The following is a 22625-nucleotide window of genomic DNA, read 5'->3' on the forward strand; positions in this document are numbered from 1 at the left end:
CACGAGACAAATGATAAATCAGACGGAAAAACAATAAAAACTACACAAGATATTACAAAAATGAGACACAAAATGAGAAAAGATCAATCTAGTATTTTACTTTCTGATCCAAACAACTTGTCATGGTCTAGAAATGATTTTAAATTTATAGTTTTACTAATTTACAATCTGCAGTTAATGTCTTCTCTGTAGTTTTTACACTTTGAGGGCCGGATTGGACCCTCTGGAGGACCACTTTGGACCACGGGCCTCATGTTGGACACCCCTGATTTATCCTTTTGTCAAATCCCAGAAAACGCCGTCGGCCATCAGCGCCTTTTGTGCATGGGAAGCGTTTTTTGAACCTGCAAATGTCAGCCAGAGCAGCACGGCTGACGCTGACGTGAGCCGTCACTCATCTTATTCACGCCTCGACCACAAAACCACAAAAAAATCCTGCACGACGCTCTGAGGAATGAGGCTGAGGTTGGGACGCTGCAGCCCCGTGTTCCCTAGAAGTCCAGCTGAAAACACTGGTCTGCTCGCTGCAGGAGGCTGTGGATGGACAAACTGTGTGAATGTTGGTTTTCTCAGGTTTAAACTCCTGCTGAACCCACACGGTAAAGCTTCTTACATCCAATCATTTCACTCCTTGTCAGCGATTGAGATCTGATATTTTTTTAAAAAGCCTCCAAAGCAAAGGAAACGGACGCTCGCCTACACTTTTGCAAAATTTTGTCGTGCCAAACAAGAATCGTGACCAAGTAAGAACATATCCTGCATTTTGTGGCCGTTTCTTCCAATAGAAGGTATATCTGACTGTTTTTTTCTATAATTACATAACGTACAGTGTGACATCACAATGCTCTTTTTCTCCTCTTATTATCCTCCACAGCCTGTTTGCTCCAAGCCTCAGTGGAAACGCTGACTTCTTTGTATATTTGGTTGTACAGTTCAATCATCCAGAGGCTTGTAAACAAAACTCACATGGAGCCACAGCTCCGTGTTTACTGGAAGGAGTTTTGGCATCATCTGTCATCCTGCCCGGTTTGACATTTTGGCAAAACCTGACTGGAATTCCACTTCTCTTCAGAGAGGCTTCGGTTTCAGCTTCTCGGTGTTTTCTGGTGGCACCAGTGTTTAAAGGCCACCGCTTTCTGCTGAATAAATGAAGCAACGGAGCAACCGGTGCAACCTAAACGTGCACGGAATGGTGTCCGACTGATCGGTTTGCAGACGTAAATAATGCAGAAGTCATGAAAAACCAGAGTGCTGATACGATCACCAGGACCTGGATGAGTTTGTTGAGGTTTCAATGTTTATTGTTCAGTTTCAGATTTACCTAATGTCAGTGAACATGTTTGTTTAGCTCCCCTCCATTTTGTGTCTCGTTTTGCTTGTTTTGTGTCTCGTTTTTGTAATTTTGCGCCTCGTTTTATCATTTTGTATCTTGTTTTTGACATTTTGTCTTGTTTTGCTTGTTTTGTGTCTCATTTTTGTCAATTTGTGTCTAATTTTTGTCATTTTGTGTCTCACTTGTTTTGCATTTCACTTTATGATTTTGTATCTTGTTTTTGTCTTTTTGTGTCTTGTTTTTGTCAATTTGTGTCTCGTTTTTGTCTTTTTGCGTCTCGTTTTTGTCATTTTGCGTCTCATTTTGTTTCATTTTGTATCTTATTTTGGCTTTTTGTGTCTTGTTTTTGACATTTTGTGTCTCGTTTTTGCTATTATAGTTGATTCCAGCTTGATATCAAGTATAAAAACTGTCTGGGAGTCACTAAGCACCACAGAAGACTCTGTCATGGTGCCCCTTGACTAGCTAAACCCCTACAATGATCTCTGCTTGGTTGCTACGGTACTAAACACAAAGAGAGACCATGTGCTACAGCTAATTTACAATAAATATAGTGTCTGTTATCAAGGAAAATGATGAGCGGATACAAATAATAATCACTCAATTCGTATTGAAAGCAAAAAAATCTGATTTTAGCTTCATCGTATGATTTTAAAACGTCACTTTGTGCTTTGCTGCCTTTCAGTAGAAAAATACCACGTCAAGATTTGGTGCTTTTCTGTCTTTTACCAATGTAAACTGAGCGTCTTTAGATTTTTAACAGACATTTGTAGAATTTGAAGAAGTGCTTGAAGTGTATTGATGAGCATTTTTCACAATTTTGGTTACATTTATTTGACAAACAGTCTTGATATGTGACTGCAATTATGGATTTCAGTCATTAGTCGTCGCCCTTCATCATCCGTCTCCCTATATGTGCTGTACACGTCTGTACAGGGTCTTTCCCATCTATTTTTCCATCGACATGCGTCCTGTGGTCCATCTGTTTGAACCTCTGTTGGCTTGATCTGCCTCTCTGGCAGCTGGACGGCGCTGATCCTGGATAAGTCGGCCCAAAGCTGCGTCCTAATAACAACCATTTTGGGCAAAAAGTTGAAACCGATCCAAGAACACGGTTCCTGCTGCTGCCGGGTGAACAGCCGCCAAGCGAGGCTTCATTTCCTGTCTGAGAGCAGGAAGCAGCCGGATTCCCTCACTGCTATCATTAATTTAGCTCAGATTATGGCTCTTTCTGCCTCAGTCTTCATCCAACTGGAAAGCTGAAATCATACACAACAAATCTGCTGATATCTGATTTAAATTGGGCCCAAAACGTTCCCCTGAATTCAACGTTTCTCCCATCGAAGTTACTCCGTCAACTTTTTAAGACTTTTCAAGGTCTTTGAAGGTCTCGTTTGCTGAAGGTTAAGCATTAGAGGCCTCGTTTCTTATTCATGTTCTCGTCAAGTGGAGAAATCCTTCATTTTAAAACAGCCGCTGTATCTTCTAAAATCTCCATCACAGCGATCGCCTCAGGACGTGAAGCGTTGATCCTCGGATGGAGCGTTCGGAGGCATACTGATGAATTCGGGAGATTTATCGTAACTTTGAGAACATTTCCAGCCTTTCTTTCTTCTTTTTGGAAAGTTTTTTTTAAAGCCTTTTCACAGTCAATCAGATAGCAGAACATGACTCAATGATCTATAAAAATCACAAGGAAATGTCAGGGTTTGGATTCCTTCACTCCTGAGCTGCCGTTTCGCTCCGATGTTCACAAATCACACCGGCAGAAATCTGCCGTCGTGGGCAGAGACGCCCACAGCGGTGGAAAATAGAGAAAAGGTCGAGGTTTGAGAGTCAGGTGAGCAACTCTTCCTCTTGACTAATCTCTTGTTTGATCTAACTATACTTTCACTTGTTCCACCTACACATAAACCTGAATGCAACAAACTGGCGGCCGCTCTCGTGGGGTCGCGATTGAGGCATTTTGGGAACTGTCGGAAACTGAAGTAAAGGTGAAACTAAATATATTATGGCAGCACAAAAGCCTCCAGAAGTTCACCTTAACTCTCCAGCAGCGCCAGCACCCTCTCCTGCCCTCCCAAAGCAAAAGTTTTCTCCCTTTACGGCCTTTTCTGGCTGCAGCAGGTTGTTATGTAATAAAGGGAAACAATGCAATTACCAGGAGGGCAGCAATTATGCTAATTATACAAGGATGGAGGTGACAATTAACACGGAGAGCAATCACTGCAATTGAGCAGGTTTGTGTAGGTTTTCAGCAGTTTTCCATCCTCACTGAGTTCTCATTACATTTAAGTGCTTCTCTGCAGTTAAACTGTGATTACCAGCTCCTTTAGCTTCAGATCTATGGCGTCCTCTGCATGTTTTTCTGCTTTAACTGGGATGTCTGACATTGTTTTCACAGTTTTCATCCAAAAAGACAGCAAATTAAATATTTTTGTGACCCCAGGTTTGACTCCAGGTGACGATTTCAGTCTGTTTATTCTGATCCTTTGGTAGAAGTGTCAATGTAGCCGAGTAGAAATATTACACTAAAATAAAGGTCTCTTTTTTGTTTTGTTTGTCTCATTTTTTGTCGTTTTTTTTCTCGCTTTTGTCATTTTGTGTTTCACTTTATTCATTGTTTTGTGTATCGTTTTCGTCGTTTTGTGTTTTTTTGTCTCGTTTCTGTTTGTTTTCTGTTGTTTTTTTCCTGTTTGTGTCATTTCTCTAATTTTGTCTCATTTTTTTGTCATTGTGTCTCTCATTTTTAAAATATTTTGTCTTTTGTTGTCTGACTTTTGTGGTTTGTCTCGTGTTTTTGTCATTTTGTGTTTTCTGTCTCATTTCTGTTGTTAGTCTATTTTTGTGTTTTTTTCTCGCTTTTATAATTTTTTGTCTTGTTTGTGTCGTTGGTCTATCTCTTTCCGCCTTTTTTGTCAAATTTTTTGTCTCTTTTGTGTCGTTTGTCTCATTTTGTGTCTTGTTTTTGTAATATTTTGTGTTGTTTTCTGTCTTTTTTGTGTTTCGCTTTTGTTTTAAGCACTGCTTTTGTCATTTTGTGTTTTCTGCCTCGCTTGTGTTGTCCATTTTTTGTCATTTTGTTTCTCACTTTTGTCGTTTTGTCTCATTTTTTGTAATATTTTCTCCTGTTTGTGTTGTTTTTTCTCTATTTTTTGTCTGACTTTTGTTTGTTGAATGTTTTTGTCGTTTTGTGCTTTTTGTCGTTTGTCTATTTCTTTGCCGCTTTGTGACTTTTTTGTCTCTTTTTGTTTTGTTGGTGTCGTTCGTCTCATTTTGTTTCTTGTTTTTGTAAAATTTTGCCTTGTTTGGTTGTTTTGTGTCTTTGTTGTCTGATCATCACATAAAATCCTCCATGGTTCAGCTCCAGGTGACTAAATGTTGTGTTACTTTGTCGACACTCTGTGATTTGGAAGTTAAACTGAAGCTGAATGTTTTCTTGTTGTTTTTATTAAGAAATGTCAGGTTGTTCATGATGTTTAGTAAAAATATAATTCCTCAAATATGAACATTTTTGCACTAAAACAAAGGAACCATGAGGAGTTGTGGTTATTTATGGGCTGTCACGCTGTGGTTTGACTGAGTCGGTCCACTCAGTACTCAGTAGTCCAGCAGTAGTTGAGTATTACTGTCAGTATGTGGTCAGTTTTTTGAGAACACGGCTGCTGCTCGGTGCATTTGTCGTGGACAGCGTGGATGAACATGAGCTCTGCCAGCAGCTGTTTTCTTATTCAGCTGGAAACACGATACAGACGTGGAATGCGATGTAGGAAGTGTGTTACGTAAAGAAAGCTCCCCTCCCTGGAACGTAAACACTCCTTCTGCCAACTTTAACTTCTGCCTGTCTGACTTAAACACGTCATTAAATGTATAGACATCTCTGCAGTTCACTTCATGGCTGATTAAACAGCTGATTAATTGGTTGGATTACAGTGAAAAACGTCCACTACAGCCCCAAGGTGATGATAAGAAAAAACATTTTGTTCACCTAAAACTATTTCACATAAAATCCTCACATTTACCCAAATTAACTTCAGTAATTTTGCTTCGTTTCTTTTATACACGTCACTTCAACAGAAAATTAAGCAGCAACTGCTTTAATAGTGGATTATTTGTCATTTTTTACGTAAAAATATCAAATATTTACTGGTTTTAGCTCCTCAAATGTGAAAGTTTTAAGGGTTTTATTATCAAACTTGACAGCAAATATTTTGTTTATGTGACATAAAATATTTTTGAAATGACTCTTTAGTTAAACAAAAATCATCTTTTCATTACATTTAAAAGAATGTTTTTCTTTTTGGTTTACAGAATATTTCTCATGATTTATTTTTATTTTAATGACAAAGTTAACTACTTAATTGTGGCACTACTTTTTGTAAAAATTGTTGGCTTTTAAATATTTTTTAATATATAGTTCTATTATTTTATAATTAGTAATAATCAATATAACTATTATTAAACTATTGAATTATCTTTATTAAATAATAATAATAAACACAAAAATAATAAGAATGTAAAATTACTGTTTAATATTCAAATTAAAATTTTCTGGTTTATTTTTATTTCATATAAACTCTTAACTACTTAATTGTGGCATTACTTTTAATAATAATAGTTTTTTTATATTTTGAATATATACTTTTATTATAATTTGATATTATTAATAATTAATATTACCATTATTAAATAATGATAATGTAAAATTAAATTTAAATTTTATTAAAATTAAATTTTATTTCAGCTAGATTTTATTGTGTAAATTTGTAAATCTGATTTAATGTGCTGTACTGATGTATTACATGTCTTCTTGTAGTTTGTTTACGTGATTTAAAATAATCTCTAACGACCTTTAGTTAATAAACAATAACAAACATTTAATTCCAATCCTATAAAAACAGGGGAAACAACTCGAAGCTGTCCAAATTTTCATGTTTTTCATCTGATTTAATCTTCTTCTGGGTTTACAGAATCTTTCCCGCCTGGTTTTTGTCTCTGAACACACACATGCAGCTACACAGCCGGCAGGCTTCGACTCGCTGCTGCATTCACAAACAAACACCGTCAGGCACGTGCACGTTCACATGAGTGTGCAAAAATACCACAACACACACACACACACACACCAGAAACAATTGAGTCCAGGTGACACACCCCGGGAGTCCTGTTCCTAATGTCAACACACTGACAAGGAGTTATGTCACCGCAGTAGATAGCAGTGACCTCTCCCTCCTCCTCCTCACCCCCCTCCTCCCCCTCCTCCTCTCCCAGTGGTCAGATCAGATTATGACACTCTGGCGGGGCCTCTGAACACGTAACATGACTGGACGTGTACAAAGATCCTCCACACGGCTCCAGATTCTGCAGGTTCTCCTGAAACCCTGCAGTTCTGAAACCAGCATCTGTCTTCTGTTCCTGCTGGAGATGAAGGCAGGTTTTCCGCTCCAGAGATTCCTTTTAAAGCAGATGCACACCGACGCCGCTCTCTGCTAACGTTACACAGAATACGGCAGCATAGAAAGCAGTCTAAAGAAACCTGCTTGCATCTCCTAGAGGCAGAGCTGTTTTCCTCCCTGATGTATTTAAAACTCTTTCAGACGTGGCTCCAGTGTGCTCCATGCAGCCGGACAACGGAGAAAGGGAACACCGCCGACCAAGCTGGAAAAATGCTGTAGGAGCTAAAATATCATACATTTCATCCTCTTTAACAAGCAAAAACAGAATTAAAAGACTCCGAACCAGTAAAATGTTAAAGACAGCCGCTAGTTTTCATTCCTGTCACATTTTTACTCACTGTGGGCTCATTTTTCCAACATAAGGTTCTTCATCTCTACAGAAGCAGAAACACCCGGACTAGAAGCAGAGAGGACTAAAATAAAAACACTGTCTGTGTAGTTAGAATATCATAAACCAGGGCTGTCCAACATGAGGCCCGTGGTGCAAAAGTGGTCCTCCAGAGGGTCCAATCCCTCAAAGTGTAAAAATTACAGAGAAGACATTAACTGCAGATTGTAAATTAGTAAAACTATAAATTTAAAATCATTTCTAGACCATGACACGTTGTTTGGATCAGAAAGTAAAATACTAGATTGTTCTTTTGTCGCTTTGTGTCTCATTTTTGAAACATTTTGTTTCATTTTTGTCTTTTTTTTGTCTGACTTTCGACGTTTGTCTCATGTTTTTGTGGTTTTTCATTTTCTTTTTGTCTCACTCAGGTTTTTTTTCTCATTCTGTGTTTCACTTCATTCATTGTTGTATCGTTTTTGTGTTTCTTGTCTCACTTGTTTGTCATTTGTGTAATTTTTGTCTTGTTTTTGTCATTTGATCTTTTTTGGCGTTGTGTAACTTTTTACCTATTTTTTTGCCTGTTCATGTCGTTTGACTCATTTTTTGTCGTTTTGTTTGCCTTATTTTTGTAATACTTTGTCTTTTTTATCTTCTCTTGTCCAATTGTTGTTCATAATATTTTGTTCACTAAATATGAACATTTGAAGAACATGCTTTTTTGCACGAAAACAAAGGAAAAGTTTGGAGTTTTATGGGTTCATTTGCTGTGATTTTGTTGGTCTGGCACACTTCAGATCAGAATGGGCTGAATGTGGAACCTGAACTAAAATGAGTTTGACACTTTTGTCATAAAGATAAAAAACAAAAGTTGAATTTCTTTGATTTGTTTCTTCTGGAAAATAACAAAAATCTAAAATCAACATGTCTGATTGTTACCAAAACTGGAAAATATTGACATATTGTGTATATTTTACTGCTTACAGTTTATTTTTTTTCTATTCTTGTCTCCTCTCTGCGATGTTTAAACACTGCCTGCAGTTCAGTTGAGAAATTAGGGAATTTTTCTCATGTGACTGTTCATCACAGCTGAGTCAATCACAGCTTCACAATTACATCAGAAAGCACACAATTTGTTGTGTTTTTTTTTATATACCAAATCTGGCTTCAGTAAATAGTCTATTCTTTGGCTATGTTTAAAAAGAGACACACTAATAAACAAATTCTAAGCTTAGATTTGGAGACGTTTCTCTTGGAATGGGTAGCTTAAGGACTGTTGGAAAGTTGACATTCCAATGATTCAGATTTTCTAGTTTCTAACTGATAAATGGTGAAACTTTGGTGATTTTTTTAAAACAAACTCTGTCTTTCAAAGCCACCATCTGATCTGAACCTCGGCGTTGTGTCTCAGGCATGTTAACAGACCAGATCAGATGTTTTTTCCACATCAGATCTGAGCAGCGTGCACGTGATCTCTGTCAGAACATCCATCACTCAGTGTCAAAACTTCATGGCTCGTTAAAAGTAAGAGCGGAGGGAGTTTATGACCTCAGTGGGATCGGTAACCAACAGTAATGTGAGCCGTCGACACAAAAAGGATCTGTACTGTAAACGCAGCCGTGAGCAGCGCCGTAGCCAGGCCTTCAAAATGACTGTAAATAACCCTGGAAGTGGTAAAACAATCACAGCTACACTCATTCCATCCATAAACTCAATGATCCCAACATAAACAACAAGTTTAAGCACCAAAGAGACGCTGAAATCTGTCTCCAGTCGACTGTTAAATCCCTAAAAACTCATCTCTGTGTCAAAGTTGCATATTTACAGGTTTCCTTTCCATGAAAACAGACTTCTCCTGCATTAAAAACAGCTGCAATGTAAGTTTCTGCCTCTTTTTCCACCTGTTCTGCACCTTGAGCACACCAGCTCACCTGCAGCTCTAACACTGTCAAACTACAGCCATGCACGTTGGAACCAGAAACACAATCTGAAGAAGAAAAATGCAACAGAAAGCTGCAAAATTCTAGCCTAGCCGCGCTAGACCCATGTTCTGAAGGCACAAGGGTCTAGGGAAGCTCGACAGGGAGGGAGGCGGGCTAAAAGGTTGTCTTTCAAATCCCTCTGCAGCAATTGGGTAGGTATACAACCAATCAGCGCAACGAATAGGCTGACGTAGTTCCTAGAGCGCCGGCGGATTGTGGCTATGTCCCATTAGCTTCCCAACCAGCGGAGCCAACTGGTATATTAAGGATTTGCCATATCCCGTCGGCATAAGTCCAAATACGTCTTTCTTCTCAATGAAACACTTCAGTGCCGTCCTTTGTTTATCTTTCAAGTTGAATTTTAGCTTCAAATCTTTAAGGGCTGTGGCCAAAGCCGAGTCCAAAGATAACTGTTTATTGTGCGCCGGTTGTTTCTGTCAGAATCGTCACGCCTCTGTCGTCACTTAGTTACGCCCGCCTTCTGACTCTACACTTCATGGTGATTGGTCCGGCCAGTTTTAGGAGAATCCAGCCTCGAGCCTTATGGAGGGTAACTAGACCCACCCTGGCAGAGAATTAAATTCGTTGCCGTGGGTTGTCTAGCGCGGCTAGGGTAGCAAAACCCTGCAGGCTGACAGGATTGGCTGCTCAGGTTTGTGACATATGAAACTCAGGAAGTGTGAATCTGTGTTTTTGTCATCGGTACACTGCAGTTTTAAGGTGGAAATGCTCAGCCGTGGAGCTTATTTCAGTCCAGATGTGTCCTAAAACATATAAAAGCACCATACTGACATGTAAACACTGTAAAACAGCAGATTTTTTAGATCAGACAGTCTTTAAAGTTTGATTTTACTCGAAAAGTTTTGACTTTTGAAGGTGCAAAACCCATTTTTTTTACGCTTCGATTATGACACATTTCATACGTTGTATTTCATCCTGGTCACAAACCAACAGAACAACTTTGAAACCTCTAGAATCCGACATCAACAAGCATTAAAATCCTGCATAAGAAGACACAATCCCTGCCATATATTGGATCAGCACGGGTTGTTGCTGATGTACGTTTGTTTATCACGGTTGGTGCAGTTTTTTATCCACTGCACCTCTGGAAATGCGAGCAGGACAACAAGGGCTTCCTCTAGGTGGCAGTGTTGTACCCATCCATGTAAAACTGCTTTCAGACAATCGTCTCCTACAAAGTAATAACGGAATGGAATCAGCTCCCCACTGAACTGAAGACAATAACTGATTTTAAATTGAAATTTTGGACGCTATGACCTGGTCCAGAGCATCTCTACCCTGAGCTTAATGTTTTTTCTGTGCATGGTCCCTGTCAGATAAAGAAAAAATAAAATAAAATCCACATTACTGGCCCTTCTATCAGCTGCACGGACGTACATTGTGAGCTGCATATGTTTCCAAGCTTGCTGACATTTACATCAGTAGCGCCCTGGCAGACCGTCACAAACTCCTGGACATTAAAAACCAGAACCTCGGCCTCACAGGTCCAGCAGGTGATCAGCAAACACAGATTCTTAACCTCTCTGGGTGAAGAAGGGAAAGAGGGGGCGTTTGTTCAGTTTGCCACCGGTGTGTTCTGCCTTTACCCACAGAAGCGTATAGTCAAAAAAAAAAACAAAGAAGAAAAAGGTCACATGAATCATTTTCTTGGAAGGCAGTAAGAACGGCGTTAAAGCAGACGAACACCAGACCTGGTTGGTGGTTTCACTGGAGGACCTGAGTGTTTTCTAGCTGCCATTTCTGGACTTTCTGACGAGGAAAAACGTACACTTCGCCATATTTTGGCTGTTTGTTGGGAGAACGCTGAGCATTTCCACCTTAAAACCGCAGTGTGCCTTCTGAAAAACAGGAATTCGTTTGTAACACAAATGAAGAACCAATCAGCCTTCAGCGAGCAGGGCGGGACTTCCTGTATCATTATTCTTCTTCAGAATCTGGTTCCATCATGTGTAGATGAGTTATTCCAATGTTAGAACCCATGTAGAGCCGTTTCACAGCGTTTGAGCAGAGGTGAGCTGGTGTGCTCGAGCTGTAAAAATCTAACTTTAGAAAGTCCACGTCTCTTTTTCGTGGACTTTATAGAGTTACATCTCAGGTATTTTAAAGCAGGAAAAGAAAGAAATTAACCTAAATATGTAAATCTGACACACAGAGATGAGGTTCTAGAGATTTAAAATCATCTGTAACCTAGAACTGTCAACAAGGCAGTGAAATCGAACTTTAAAGGCTCTCTCCAGTGTTCTACCTTGTTAACGTGTCATTATGGTGGTTTTTATACGTTTTAAGACACATCTTCAGCGACTACAGCTGCAAAAACACAATCTACCAGGGCTTCATAAAGAACAAACCTACAAAAAATTATTACTCAGCTCGCAAGGTGGCACTTTCTGTATACTTTTCCCTTCAGAATCTGTTCCTACTTCTGACATGTGTGGCTGAATTTCTGCACAAAGAATAATTTCAGTGTTTGAGCAGATGTGTAGGTGAGCGAGTGGTGGAGAACAGGGACGCTATAGAGTTCAGTCTGAGGGATTTTAAAGCAGCAGAAGACTATTTTCATGGGAAAAAAGAGAGAGATTGAAGCATTAGTTTGCTGCTTAAGCTGCATATTTTTAGGTGAGGTTTTAGGGATTTAATGCTCTTGATTGAAATGAGGCATTAAAGAAGCAAGACTGGAGTCAGAAAGGCTAAAAAAATAAAGACATAATGTGCAGCTTTCACATGCACAGATGAGTCTACATGGATATCTGTGCAGAATTGTGTTTTTCTACAGAAGAGTGGTGCTCTGTATTGTCATGCTCTTGTCTTTGTGAAGAACTGCCGGCTCTCCTCTCTTTCCTGAACCTCTACTTCTCTCTCATCTCTTTTTTTTCCCCTCCTGGAGTGTTTATTCGCTCTGTAATCTCCACTGTTTCCTCTCCCTTCCCCTCTCCCTCCCTCCCTCTCCCTCTCGCATGCCAGCTCTCTCGCTTCGACGCTCTCTGCAGCGGCACGTGACGCCGTGGCCGCACATGGCCCAGGCGTGTGAGAGGCTGAGAGATTTCAAAACATGCAAAGCGAACTCTCCTGACTGAGGCCTCCCTCTCCGAGCAGCTCAGAGTGCAGAGTCAGTGTCTGCTTTAACCCTTCCCTCGCCAGGATTAATCACAGCCCTGAATGTTTAATCAGCCTGCTTTTAAAGAGACAGAGCGAGCTTTCTCAGTATCTGAACGTTGGAGTTAAACTACGGCTCAGCGGTTCCTGGACGTCAGATTCCTGTCCGTCTAGACGCTGGTGTTTGGTGTGAAGCAACTCTGTGGTTAAAACCAGAGTCTGATTTACACGCTGATCCTGAGGACGGAAGAAGTGACCGTGCTGATAAAGACCTTTTCTACCACGTGCGCATTTGCTGGAATACATGTTAGATACATAGAACGGTCAATCTATAGTTGAGGGACAAATTCCATCATTATTTATTATGGATACAATCTTTTATTCATTAAAAAAAATGACTGGATATCACTAAAATGTGACCTACGTTACAAAAAGTCCTGCAGTTATTTATTGACTCATCCAGAATGACTTGAAAATGATCCATAATTACAGAAAATTAGTCCGGAATGACATGAAATTTATCCTAAATGACTTAAAAATTATCTCAAAAACACAAAAAAGATCCAAGCTGACATAAAACTCGTCCAAAATGACTTGAAAATGATCCATAAAAACACTGCTAAAATATATTTGCAAATTAATTAAAATTTTACAAACATTTGCTTTTTGTTTAATACATTAAACTCTTAAATTCAAGTTTAAAACACCATATTTTGTATTTCAAAATCGGAGTAAATATATAAACTAAATAATTAGCAAAATAAAAAATTGATTAAATTGATAAAATTGAAGTTTAAGACATTATTATATTACTGAAGCTTGTATAGAGACTGAATTAAGTGTCAAAACCAAAACTTGAATCGCATTTTATTAATGAAAGCTGGCTTTAAAATATCCTTTATAATGCTATTTTTAGGTATGTTCTTAAAGTCTACATCAGAAATGTTGGTGCTTTCTGACCAGAACTCGACCTTAAAACAACAAAAAGTTTGTTATGAGACACGAGTGACTCCAGCAGAGAACGTGTTGAAAACTACTTGGAAAAACTGGACGTGCTGCAAAATATGTGATAAATGAGAATCAAGGGTTATAAAAAACACTGTGGCTGACGGGATTTTCTTCATTTGGATTAATAAACAGACAATCTGAGGGTTTCTGACGTGTAAAAAGCAGCTGAAGATTTAAACCTGGAGGCCTGAAATACAGTCAATAAATAAAACGCTGAATGCTGAGTTCCCAGTTTAGAAGCTATACAAACTCTGGTTTATTTGCCTGTTTGGATCCGTCTAAACACTGAAGTATAGAAGCCTAAGTGTTTGTTTTATTCTGTTCTTCCTGCTTCAGCTTCACCACTTCTGTTTTCTCCATCAGCGTTCAGGTCAGCCTCAGGAAACAGAACGACTGATTAGGTTCAGGTTTATTCTCCTCAGGTGCCTCATTTGACGTTTATTTAACCGTCTGTTGACACTAGTGAGAAAGATTTGGTGTTTATTCGTCCAAACCTGCGTTATCTCTTCCTGCTAGCAGCTGACCGTCATTAGAAGAGAGAGTTTGAGCAGCAGATGCTTCCACATCGCAGTTCACTGAGTTCATGCAGGAATCTGACGCTCTCTGACTCAACTGACCTGGAAGTGCTGAAACTGCAAGTAGAAGTGATTCATGATTATTTTCTTCAGCTAAGGACATTTTTTCCTTCAGTTTTCTAAGAGGATATCACTTCTTCTCGACCGATGATGCTGCAGGTGATTGAATTGGGGCTGAAGCTGATGAAATCTCCTCTTTTAACTAAAACATTGAATGTCTTCGGAATTGTCCAGAAAATACATTTCTGAACACTTTAACCCTCCTGTTGTCTTCATTAACAGGCACCAAAAATATCGCTTCCTCGTCTGAAAAAAATTTCAGAAAAAAAATTCCCCAAATTTCTGAAAATTTGCAAAACCTTCAGGAAGACAATTCCAATAATTCATTAAAAGTTTCCTTTAAAAGTTTTAATAAAAAATAATAAAAAAAAACATCACTCAAATCTGGCAAAAAATTCTTGTAAATATTTTCAAAAAATGAGTAAAAATCTTGCAAATAAATCGTGATTCCATTCCAGTAAAACTTCTAATATTTTCTTTAAGAACATTCACATAAAAGTCAACTTTTTAAGGAATGTTCTTAAAGAAAACATTTTTTTTACATTTCTTTTTTATTTACACCAAAAGATTTTCAAAAATTTCCCCAAAATGTTGAAAATGTGGAAATTCTCCCTGTGAAAACGCGCTTTTACCCACATTTTAAAATTTAACCAACAGGACGACACGAGGGTTAAATGTAAGAAACGAGAAAATCCTGATTAATTCTGGAGCTACAGCGCTGATCCTGCTCATTAGTGGAGCTGATTTTAATGTTTTTAAAGCAGAAACCGTGAATACGTGTGTTTGTTTGCTTTAAAAAGTTAAATACAGAAATATAGGTGAAACTCCAAAAATACCACACACAAAACACATAAGGGACAGCATGAAAGTCTGTGTTTTTAGCAGCTGAACTGTTTATCACCAGAGGACTGGGTTTGCTGTAAAGTGGTGATCGGGTTTTTCTTGCAGCGTGAGACGAGATAAAATTGAGCTGCTGATGATTTTATTTCCCAGGTTTGGGGGTTTGAGAGGCAGTAAAAGACATCAAAGCTCAGCCTGGTCCTGCTCCAAGGCTCAGCTGAGATCTAGGACAGGGGTGTCCAACATGAGGCCCGTGGTCCAAAAGTGGTCCTCCAGAGGGTCCAATCCGGCCCTCAGAGCGTAGAAATTACAGAGAAGACATTAATTGCAGATTGTATGTGTTTTTGTCAGATTTTTGTCATTTTGCGTTTGGTAGTGTCTACAGATACGGTGCCGTATCCGTAGGCCACAGGCTACGGATACGGGTCTATACCTCTAGCAACAACCTTTGCGTTTTGCTTTATTCATTGTTTTGTGCATTTTTTGTGTCCTTTTGTCTCACTTGTGTTTTTTGTCTCATTTTTTCTTACTTTGTAACTTTTTTGTCTCTTTTTTGTTTTGTTTCGTCTCGTTTGTGTCATTTTTTGTCTCATTTCTGTCATTTGTCCATTTTTTTGTTGCTTGCAATTTTTGTTTAATGTTGTTTTGTTTCCTGTTGTTTGTCTCTTTTTGCCATTTTGTTTCTTGCTTTTGTCGTTCTACATTTCATTTTTGTAATATTTCGTCTTGCTTTTGTTGGGGGTTTTTGTCTTTTTTTGTCTGGTGTTTTGTGTCTCGTTTTCGTCGTTTTGTGTTTCCTTTTTGTCTCGCTTTTATTTTGTCTTTTCTTTTATCACTTTGTGTTTGTTGTCTCGCTTGTGTTGTCTACTTTATTGTCGTTCCTCGTTTTGTCATTTTTGATCTCGTTTTTGTCGTTTGTCTAATTTTTTGGTTCTATGTGTCTCATTTTTGTCATTTTGTGTCTCATTTTTGTAATACATTTTATGTAAATAATAAACTGAGGCTGAATGTTGCTGAAATTGAACTTCAGGTTGTTCATGATGTTTTGTAAGAAGATAATTCCTTAAATATGAATATTTTCAGAATGCATTTTTTGCACTAAACAAAGGAACCATTAGGAGTTGTGGTTATTTGTAGGTTATTATGTTAGGATTTTCCTGGTCTGTATCACTAAATGAGGAACCTGGACTAACAGTTTTGAGGAGTATTTTGTTCATATTTTCTACCTGACCACAGCTGTTGCTGCATGTAAGAACATTTTCAATCCATTTTCACAGACTTCAACTCAGAGCTGCAGCTTCAGCCTCTCAAATATGAATATTTATGATTCAGAAGAGGGAAAAAGCTCCTTATAAAACCTCAGCTGCATCGATATTTCTGTTTTTCCTCCCTCTGAGCCGCTCTCCGTTCTGTGCCCAGGATGAATTAAATCAAAGTAAAACATGTGCATGTGGATGAGATTATTATTTCCAGTCTATTTTCCATTTCTCTCTCTGTAGTAACACTCCAGATCCACGGCGACCTGAGGGATTTCTGGCTGGATGCATCGGCGCGGTCACGTGTTCATAATTCAGAATCAAGAGCACACAGAGAGATGAAAGCATGTTCACATTAGAGCCTACACAGTTGCATGAAAATGCTGAAACAAAGAGGACACTCTCATATGCATGCTGGAAGTTCGGCGCATGACAAAGCCGTGCTCTTGAACACACACCGATGGAGTGTATTCATAGATGCTGCTAGAAGCACTCGGGGCAGATTTGAAGACTTGCAGCAGCAGCAGCGGTATTCTCTCTGTCCTGGATGAACCTCTGCTGCTTCCTTTCATGCATTCCTCTTCCTCTCTACCTCATTTTTCAACATGTCTCCTCCACGCTGGGCTGAAACATCCCAGAATAAAAGACAAACACAACATCCTGGCCAGATTTTAGCACAATCTCATCCTAATCTAGGTTCCGTCCCCCTGTCTGCATCCTTCATCTACAAACTCGGAGATTTTAATTCTGTAAAAAGCATGAATCTATCCAGTGAAACGTCCCTTGCGCCCACCGGCGGCTCCATCCGACCTCCAGGACTCGGTTTTAGATTCTCAACGCAGCACGTCAGGCTGAATTTTAGCGACATGTGAACAAAGGATTGCCAACATTCAAACGAGCCGATAGAAAATATACATGAAGCGCTGTCAGCCAGAGCAGGAGAATGATGAGTTCTGATGTTCTGCTTCACCCCCTTTAAATCCCTCTTCTCTAACAGCAATCAGCCGCCGTGTTCACACCAAACCAGAGGGGATGAACCGGACAGCCGGACTGGACAACCTTAAATCTCATCTTCTATTAACCCTCTGAACCCCAGGGTTTTGGTTCGTCCCATTTTTACTCACTGGCAGCTGATTTTCCATTGCAAATTAAAGTCCTGCACCTCTATAGAAACAGAACAACCACGACTAGAAGTAGAGAGAGCTCAAAGGTGCATATAGAGCAGAATAATAAAGTTACAGTGCCACTATTAAAAGGGATGTCCGAAAATATCGGCCCACCGATATTATCAGAACGGTATTGGTAAAAAACTGTAACATTGGGCAATATCGTTCTCGTTTTCTTTGTCTATCATGAAAACTGGGGCTGGCCCGAATAGTGGTTTCTGGTCTCCGGACATTCGGGCTCTGTTAAAGACGGATATCTGAATATTCGTTCCGCCCCGTAACATCCTCCGATGGGGGGTGGGGGGGACACGTGTGGATGTGGACGGCCTGAATATTTGGATCCATTCGTCTGGTCTCCCGGGTCCAAATTTTGCCTTCGTTTTGTCTTCAGTTAAACTGAAGAATTCCCAAACAGCGGAGGTCTTCAGCATCTTGTCTTGTGTTTATGCAACGAAGTGAAGCGTGACGTCAGAGTCTGCAGCAACCCGGACATTCGGGTGGTGGTAAGAAACACGAATGGAGGAGCAGAGATGAGCCGAACCCGACGGGATGAGCCGAAATGGGCCGAAGGCGAAGGGAAGAGACGAGCTCCGAATATTTTCATCTGAGGGAGGGAGGAGGGGTGATCACATAGACACGTGTATATGTTTATGTGATCACACGACGGGATGAGCCGAAATGGGCCGAAGGCGGAGGGAAGACAGTATTGCCAAATATTCGTTCCGCCTGCTAACGTCCAACCGGGCGTGGGGGGCGAATATTCGGATACCAAAATTAATATCCGGATACCGCCTTAGCGAACGAATATTCGGGTCCAGTCCTAGTGAAAACTGATAAAATAATGCCAGGATTTCACCGGCATTTACTGACTCATAGAGGGAGGGAAAAATGTGTGAGGGGCAAACAAAAAAAACTGCTTAGAGTTTAGAATCAATGCTTTTCTGTTCGTCTTTCCCTCGATTCAAGTCAGTGACAGTTTGATGAGGAGATAAAACTCTGAGAAATAGATTGATGTGAAAGAAAAGGGAATAAACTGTTCAAATAATTCCAACACAAATCACACAGAAAAAGTTCCGTCTCCGTCTACAATCATCCTCTTCACACGCTCTTTGTCTCGTGCTTCCTTTAAATGTCTGTATAACACTTACAAAGACATGTGGCAGTCTGTCGTCAATAAATCATCACGAAATTAGCCGCGATGATTCACTGGAAGGCTCACAAGACAGAAAATAAAAAATAAATAAAAACACACAGCCGTCAGCGTTGTAAAGAACGCCTTTGTGGTTTCAATTAGTCAGAAAATTGGAAGTTGTCAGATTCTCCAGCGGAGGAGGGGGGTGAGGAGAGATAAATAAATAAATCAAAGAAAGACGGACAGAAAGTCTCTTCTGATGTTCTGGCAGTTCTGGTTCGCATGAAAAGCGGCAGAGAGGAAACAATAAATTATGAATATATAAGAGATGAAAACGGGCCGTTGGAGGAGAAGTCGAGGAGGGCCGGAGAATAGAGTGTCAGCCATTCATCGATATAATTAGACAGAATCCAGCTCTGCTTTTTGTCAGCCGCACCGAGCGCTTGGATTGCATTAGTTAGCGTAATGCATCGCGGGTCCTCATTAGTGCCGGATCACATGGAGGTCCGGCTTCATGTGTGTCTGACGGTATTAGAAACCCTCTGACACGGAGACGTCAGTTCTGATCTCACTTCTTGGAGCTGCAGCCTGAAAAGCTTCTTCACTTTCAACTTTTCTTCTTTGCATTTTAATCGCTCCTGCTATGAATTTACAAAAATGTCAATTTGAATGGGTAAAAATGGAACCAAGTCACCCGATAGCACCACCAGATTCTACACATATTATTATTTTTATTGTTATCTCAATTAATCTTTTAATTATTTGGCCAAAACTTTGTTCTTAGAGCCAGATGTAAACCTCTTTTACAGTCCCAAACCACAAAACAGCCTCAAAAATGGACAAAAACTGACTACCAGAGGTTCTTCACTTACACTGATGTTAAGGTTTCAATGTTTATTGTTCAGTTCCAGATTTACCTAATGTCAGTGAACATGCCGTGTTTAGTTAGCTCACCTCCATGTTGTGTCTCGTTTTTGTCGTTTTGTGTCTTGTTTTGTTGTTTTGGCAGTACATGTTAAACGAGTACAACCGGAGAATGGAAACAAAGCCGTCTGATAGCGCCGCGTGACGACGTATTCATCCGCTCTGCTCATCAACTAGTTCCACGTAACCAGATCTGATGTAATGATGAAACGCCGTAGAAATCATGTGAGGACAACCTGTATTTGTCTTAACTCACCGTGTAGACACTCGGCTCCTCCCATCATGCTTTGCTGCTGCTGCTGCTGAGGTGGCGGTGGTGGCGGCGGTTGCGGCTGGACGGTCTCCAATCCGAGCAGCGAGGAAGAGGAGGATGAAGAGGACATGGAGGAGGAAGAAGAGGAGCAGGGTGGAGGGGAGGTAGGAGGACACTGGGAGCTCTGGTTGGGCACCGCAGACTGGGAGCTCTGGGAGGACAGAAGATCAGAAGGTTTGTTAAGTTCACTGAAATACTTCCTGACTGGCGTCAACGTTCAGCCACACAATCTGCACCGGTTTGGTATTTAAATGTGTCAGCTCCAATAACAAATGTTTTTTTCAACTGTTTTTAATTTACTGGTGTTTTACTAAAAATCTCTGCAATGTTGAAATTCCAGAAAACAAGTGGCAAAAACACAGAAAAAAGTTTTTATTTACTTGTTAACCAAAATAAATAAATAGGCCAAAACTTCAAATAATGTCCACATCAAACATCCGTATCTTTCCAGTATGTGACTTCAAAATTACAGTTTCACTGCTTTAAATCAGCAAGTACGAAGATTATTTTACAGTTATTTGCTGTTATTTCAAAGAAAAACATGCATATTAAGGTTTAAAAAATGACACATTTCCCATGTTTTACGAAACTACAAATAAATCTAGATAATCTGAAAAAAGACAGACCACAATTCAAGTTTTTGTGCGTTTTTTTGTTTATAATCAGTCATTCTTTTACAAAGTTTTACCACAAAATTATAGTCAACTGTAATTTAAAATGTCTAAAAATATACTTATTAATAATTACATAATAAAATTATAACCAGCTATTTCAGCATTTTTTTCACATATTTTTTGGTCATTTTTTCATAATTTTTTTCCACAGAATTTTTTATAGCGTACTCAATCAGACGTTTGGTTGATGCTGTATTAACATCTGCAAAAGAAAATAAAAATATTCCAGAGGTTTTCCTATTGGCTCGAGTCTGTGTGAGATTAAACTAAGCCTGAATTAGCATCTCTAAAAACATTTTTAGCTGTTTATTAACTATCAAAGGTGCATCCAAAGGGTCAGTGTGGGATCATTTCTTACTTTTACATTCCCCTGTATCGGCTACTACTACTATTGCTGGTGTGGGGAAAAGCTCTGCAGATGCCACATAGAAGCGACACTTTAGATGATGCATCTGCTGCTCATTCCTCCTTGGTGAAGCTAGCTGTGATGTGGCTAGCGCTGGTGAAGGAAACATGGTGACGCCACATGGGGTTTGAACCTGCGGTGCGTTAGGCATGACAGACGTGTTTCCAGAACACCACAGGGGTTCAATAAGACGTTCAGCCGCTACAATAGCTGGGTTTCCATTCAAATGTGGCAGCAATTTAAAGAAAACCAAAAACGGGAAAACATGAATTGATGCCATCCCCAACACCAAACCTCAAACAGGGAATCAGAACGCAGAAAATAAAGACAAGTTTTTCCTTTCAGTACATATTACAGCTGCTTTACAGAGTAAGAGCTGTTGCAGGAAGTACTATACAACTGGGACGTACTACTTCTTTATAATATCTGGCCTTAAGGTCTGAGTGGATTCTCGGTCATCCAGGTCATGATTCTGGAGAATAAAGTGAAGACGCCTCTTGGGTGAAAGGTGAAACGTGAAAATCTTCTTTCTTTCTACTGAAGCTCTCAGGATTGGGCCTTAAGCTCTGACCGTCGTCTATCAGTCTGTAGAGTGAAATGAGCTGTCATCGGTCCAGGTTCTCTGAGGCTCAGGCTTGCTTATACCGCCATGACGTCCGTGACTTGGTGACGTAACCGAGCAGAGGATTACCGGTCAGAAATACCTACGACATTCAAGTACATTTTGCCGTATTCAAGCCAACACGCTTTCCTGTGTATCCAGACCCACAATCCTCCGCTACAGAATATGCGTCATCAGCATAAGACTTAAACGCAGGGTAAACCACTGCCATACCATAATATACGGATGGTGCAAAGACCCTATTGAAACCCGGCTATGAATTTTGGTAGACAGGTGTTATTCATTAAGTCGTACAAAAAAGTCTATTACACCCATGCCCAAAACAAAACAGGAAGTCGGTCATTTTGAATTATGTGTCATATCTGTATGGACGATTTTGGACCAATTTTTGCACATTTTGAAAAGCTATAAACTCAAACAGGGTAATCCCTACACAGCAGAAATTAAGCCACGATGTACAGCAGGCATGGGTGATCAAAAGCTATCAAAAAAAAGTCTGATGACGTGGAAATGGCCGCCCTCGAAATTTCGATGTTTCGCCATGAAACAGGAAGTGTCGTCTAACTGGTCTGTACATGCTCTAATCTGCCTCTAATTTTACATGTGGGATCAGAGTCCGGCCTTCATCGGATACATAGGCCGAAATACAGTCTCAGTTGCAGCGCCACCTGGTGGACATGCTTGGATTCGCTGACCAGCAAGGATGCGAGGACCCGTTAAACACTGCTTGCAGCTTTAATTAGTATCGGAACACATCCCTGATGCTTTTGTCTTTTGCAATTTTTCATCTCTGTAACAGTTCAGAGGAAAAGAATCCATAAAATAAATATTTCACTAAAATATTTGTCTGTATTGCCACAACTCTACCAACAGTGCTGAAGAATGGTCTGCTGCACTTCATTGTAGTTCTGTTAGAGGGCTTGTTTGCAGCAAAGCTTAGTCCGGGATGCAGTGACGGTGTCCCCGCAAAAAAAAATAAAAAAAGGTGTAGAAGGAATCGATTTGGTGGAAAATTTACATGCACTGTGATTAAAAGGAAGAATTTTCTGCAGCAACAAAGCAGGTTCTGTCTTAGTACTTGTTCCAAAACTTTCCATTTTCATCATGCAGGGTTGGCACACAGAGGCCGTTTTTTCCAGCAGTGGAGAGGGTTTGAAAACGGTAACAAACAGACAACAAAATGGCAGACGTTGTAGCGAGAGTCTAGATCTGGTGAGTCAGCCATTCACAGGAGATCTGTCAGCACGGAAAACAACTCCAAGCAGGGAGGTAGAAATCCAGAAACACGAGGAAACGAACAAGCAGCTGTGAAGCGAAGACACGAAGCAGCGTGAACAACCTGAATGAGCAACAGCAGGGAGTATATTCATACATATATATTTATATATTTACTGGGAAGACTGAGTGGATTATAAGTGGCGGGTGGAGCACAAAAG

General features: G+C 39.9%; 1 protein-coding gene across 1 annotated transcript in view; it reads right to left on the reverse strand.

Annotated features, from left to right (window-relative positions):
- dbpa (D site albumin promoter binding protein a) overlaps positions 1–22625 on the reverse strand; it is a 43374-nt gene that overhangs the window by 10976 nt on the left and 9773 nt on the right. The window contains exon 3 of the mRNA XM_022193876.2: positions 19431–19638. Within this exon, the coding sequence (XP_022049568.1) occupies positions 19431–19638 (208 nt within the window). The remainder of the gene's footprint in view (positions 1–19430; positions 19639–22625) is intronic.

The sequence above is a fragment of the Acanthochromis polyacanthus genome, chromosome 11 (genome assembly GCF_021347895.1).
Source record: "Acanthochromis polyacanthus isolate Apoly-LR-REF ecotype Palm Island chromosome 11, KAUST_Apoly_ChrSc, whole genome shotgun sequence".
In the NCBI taxonomy this organism is placed as follows: domain Eukaryota; kingdom Metazoa; phylum Chordata; class Actinopteri; family Pomacentridae; genus Acanthochromis; species Acanthochromis polyacanthus.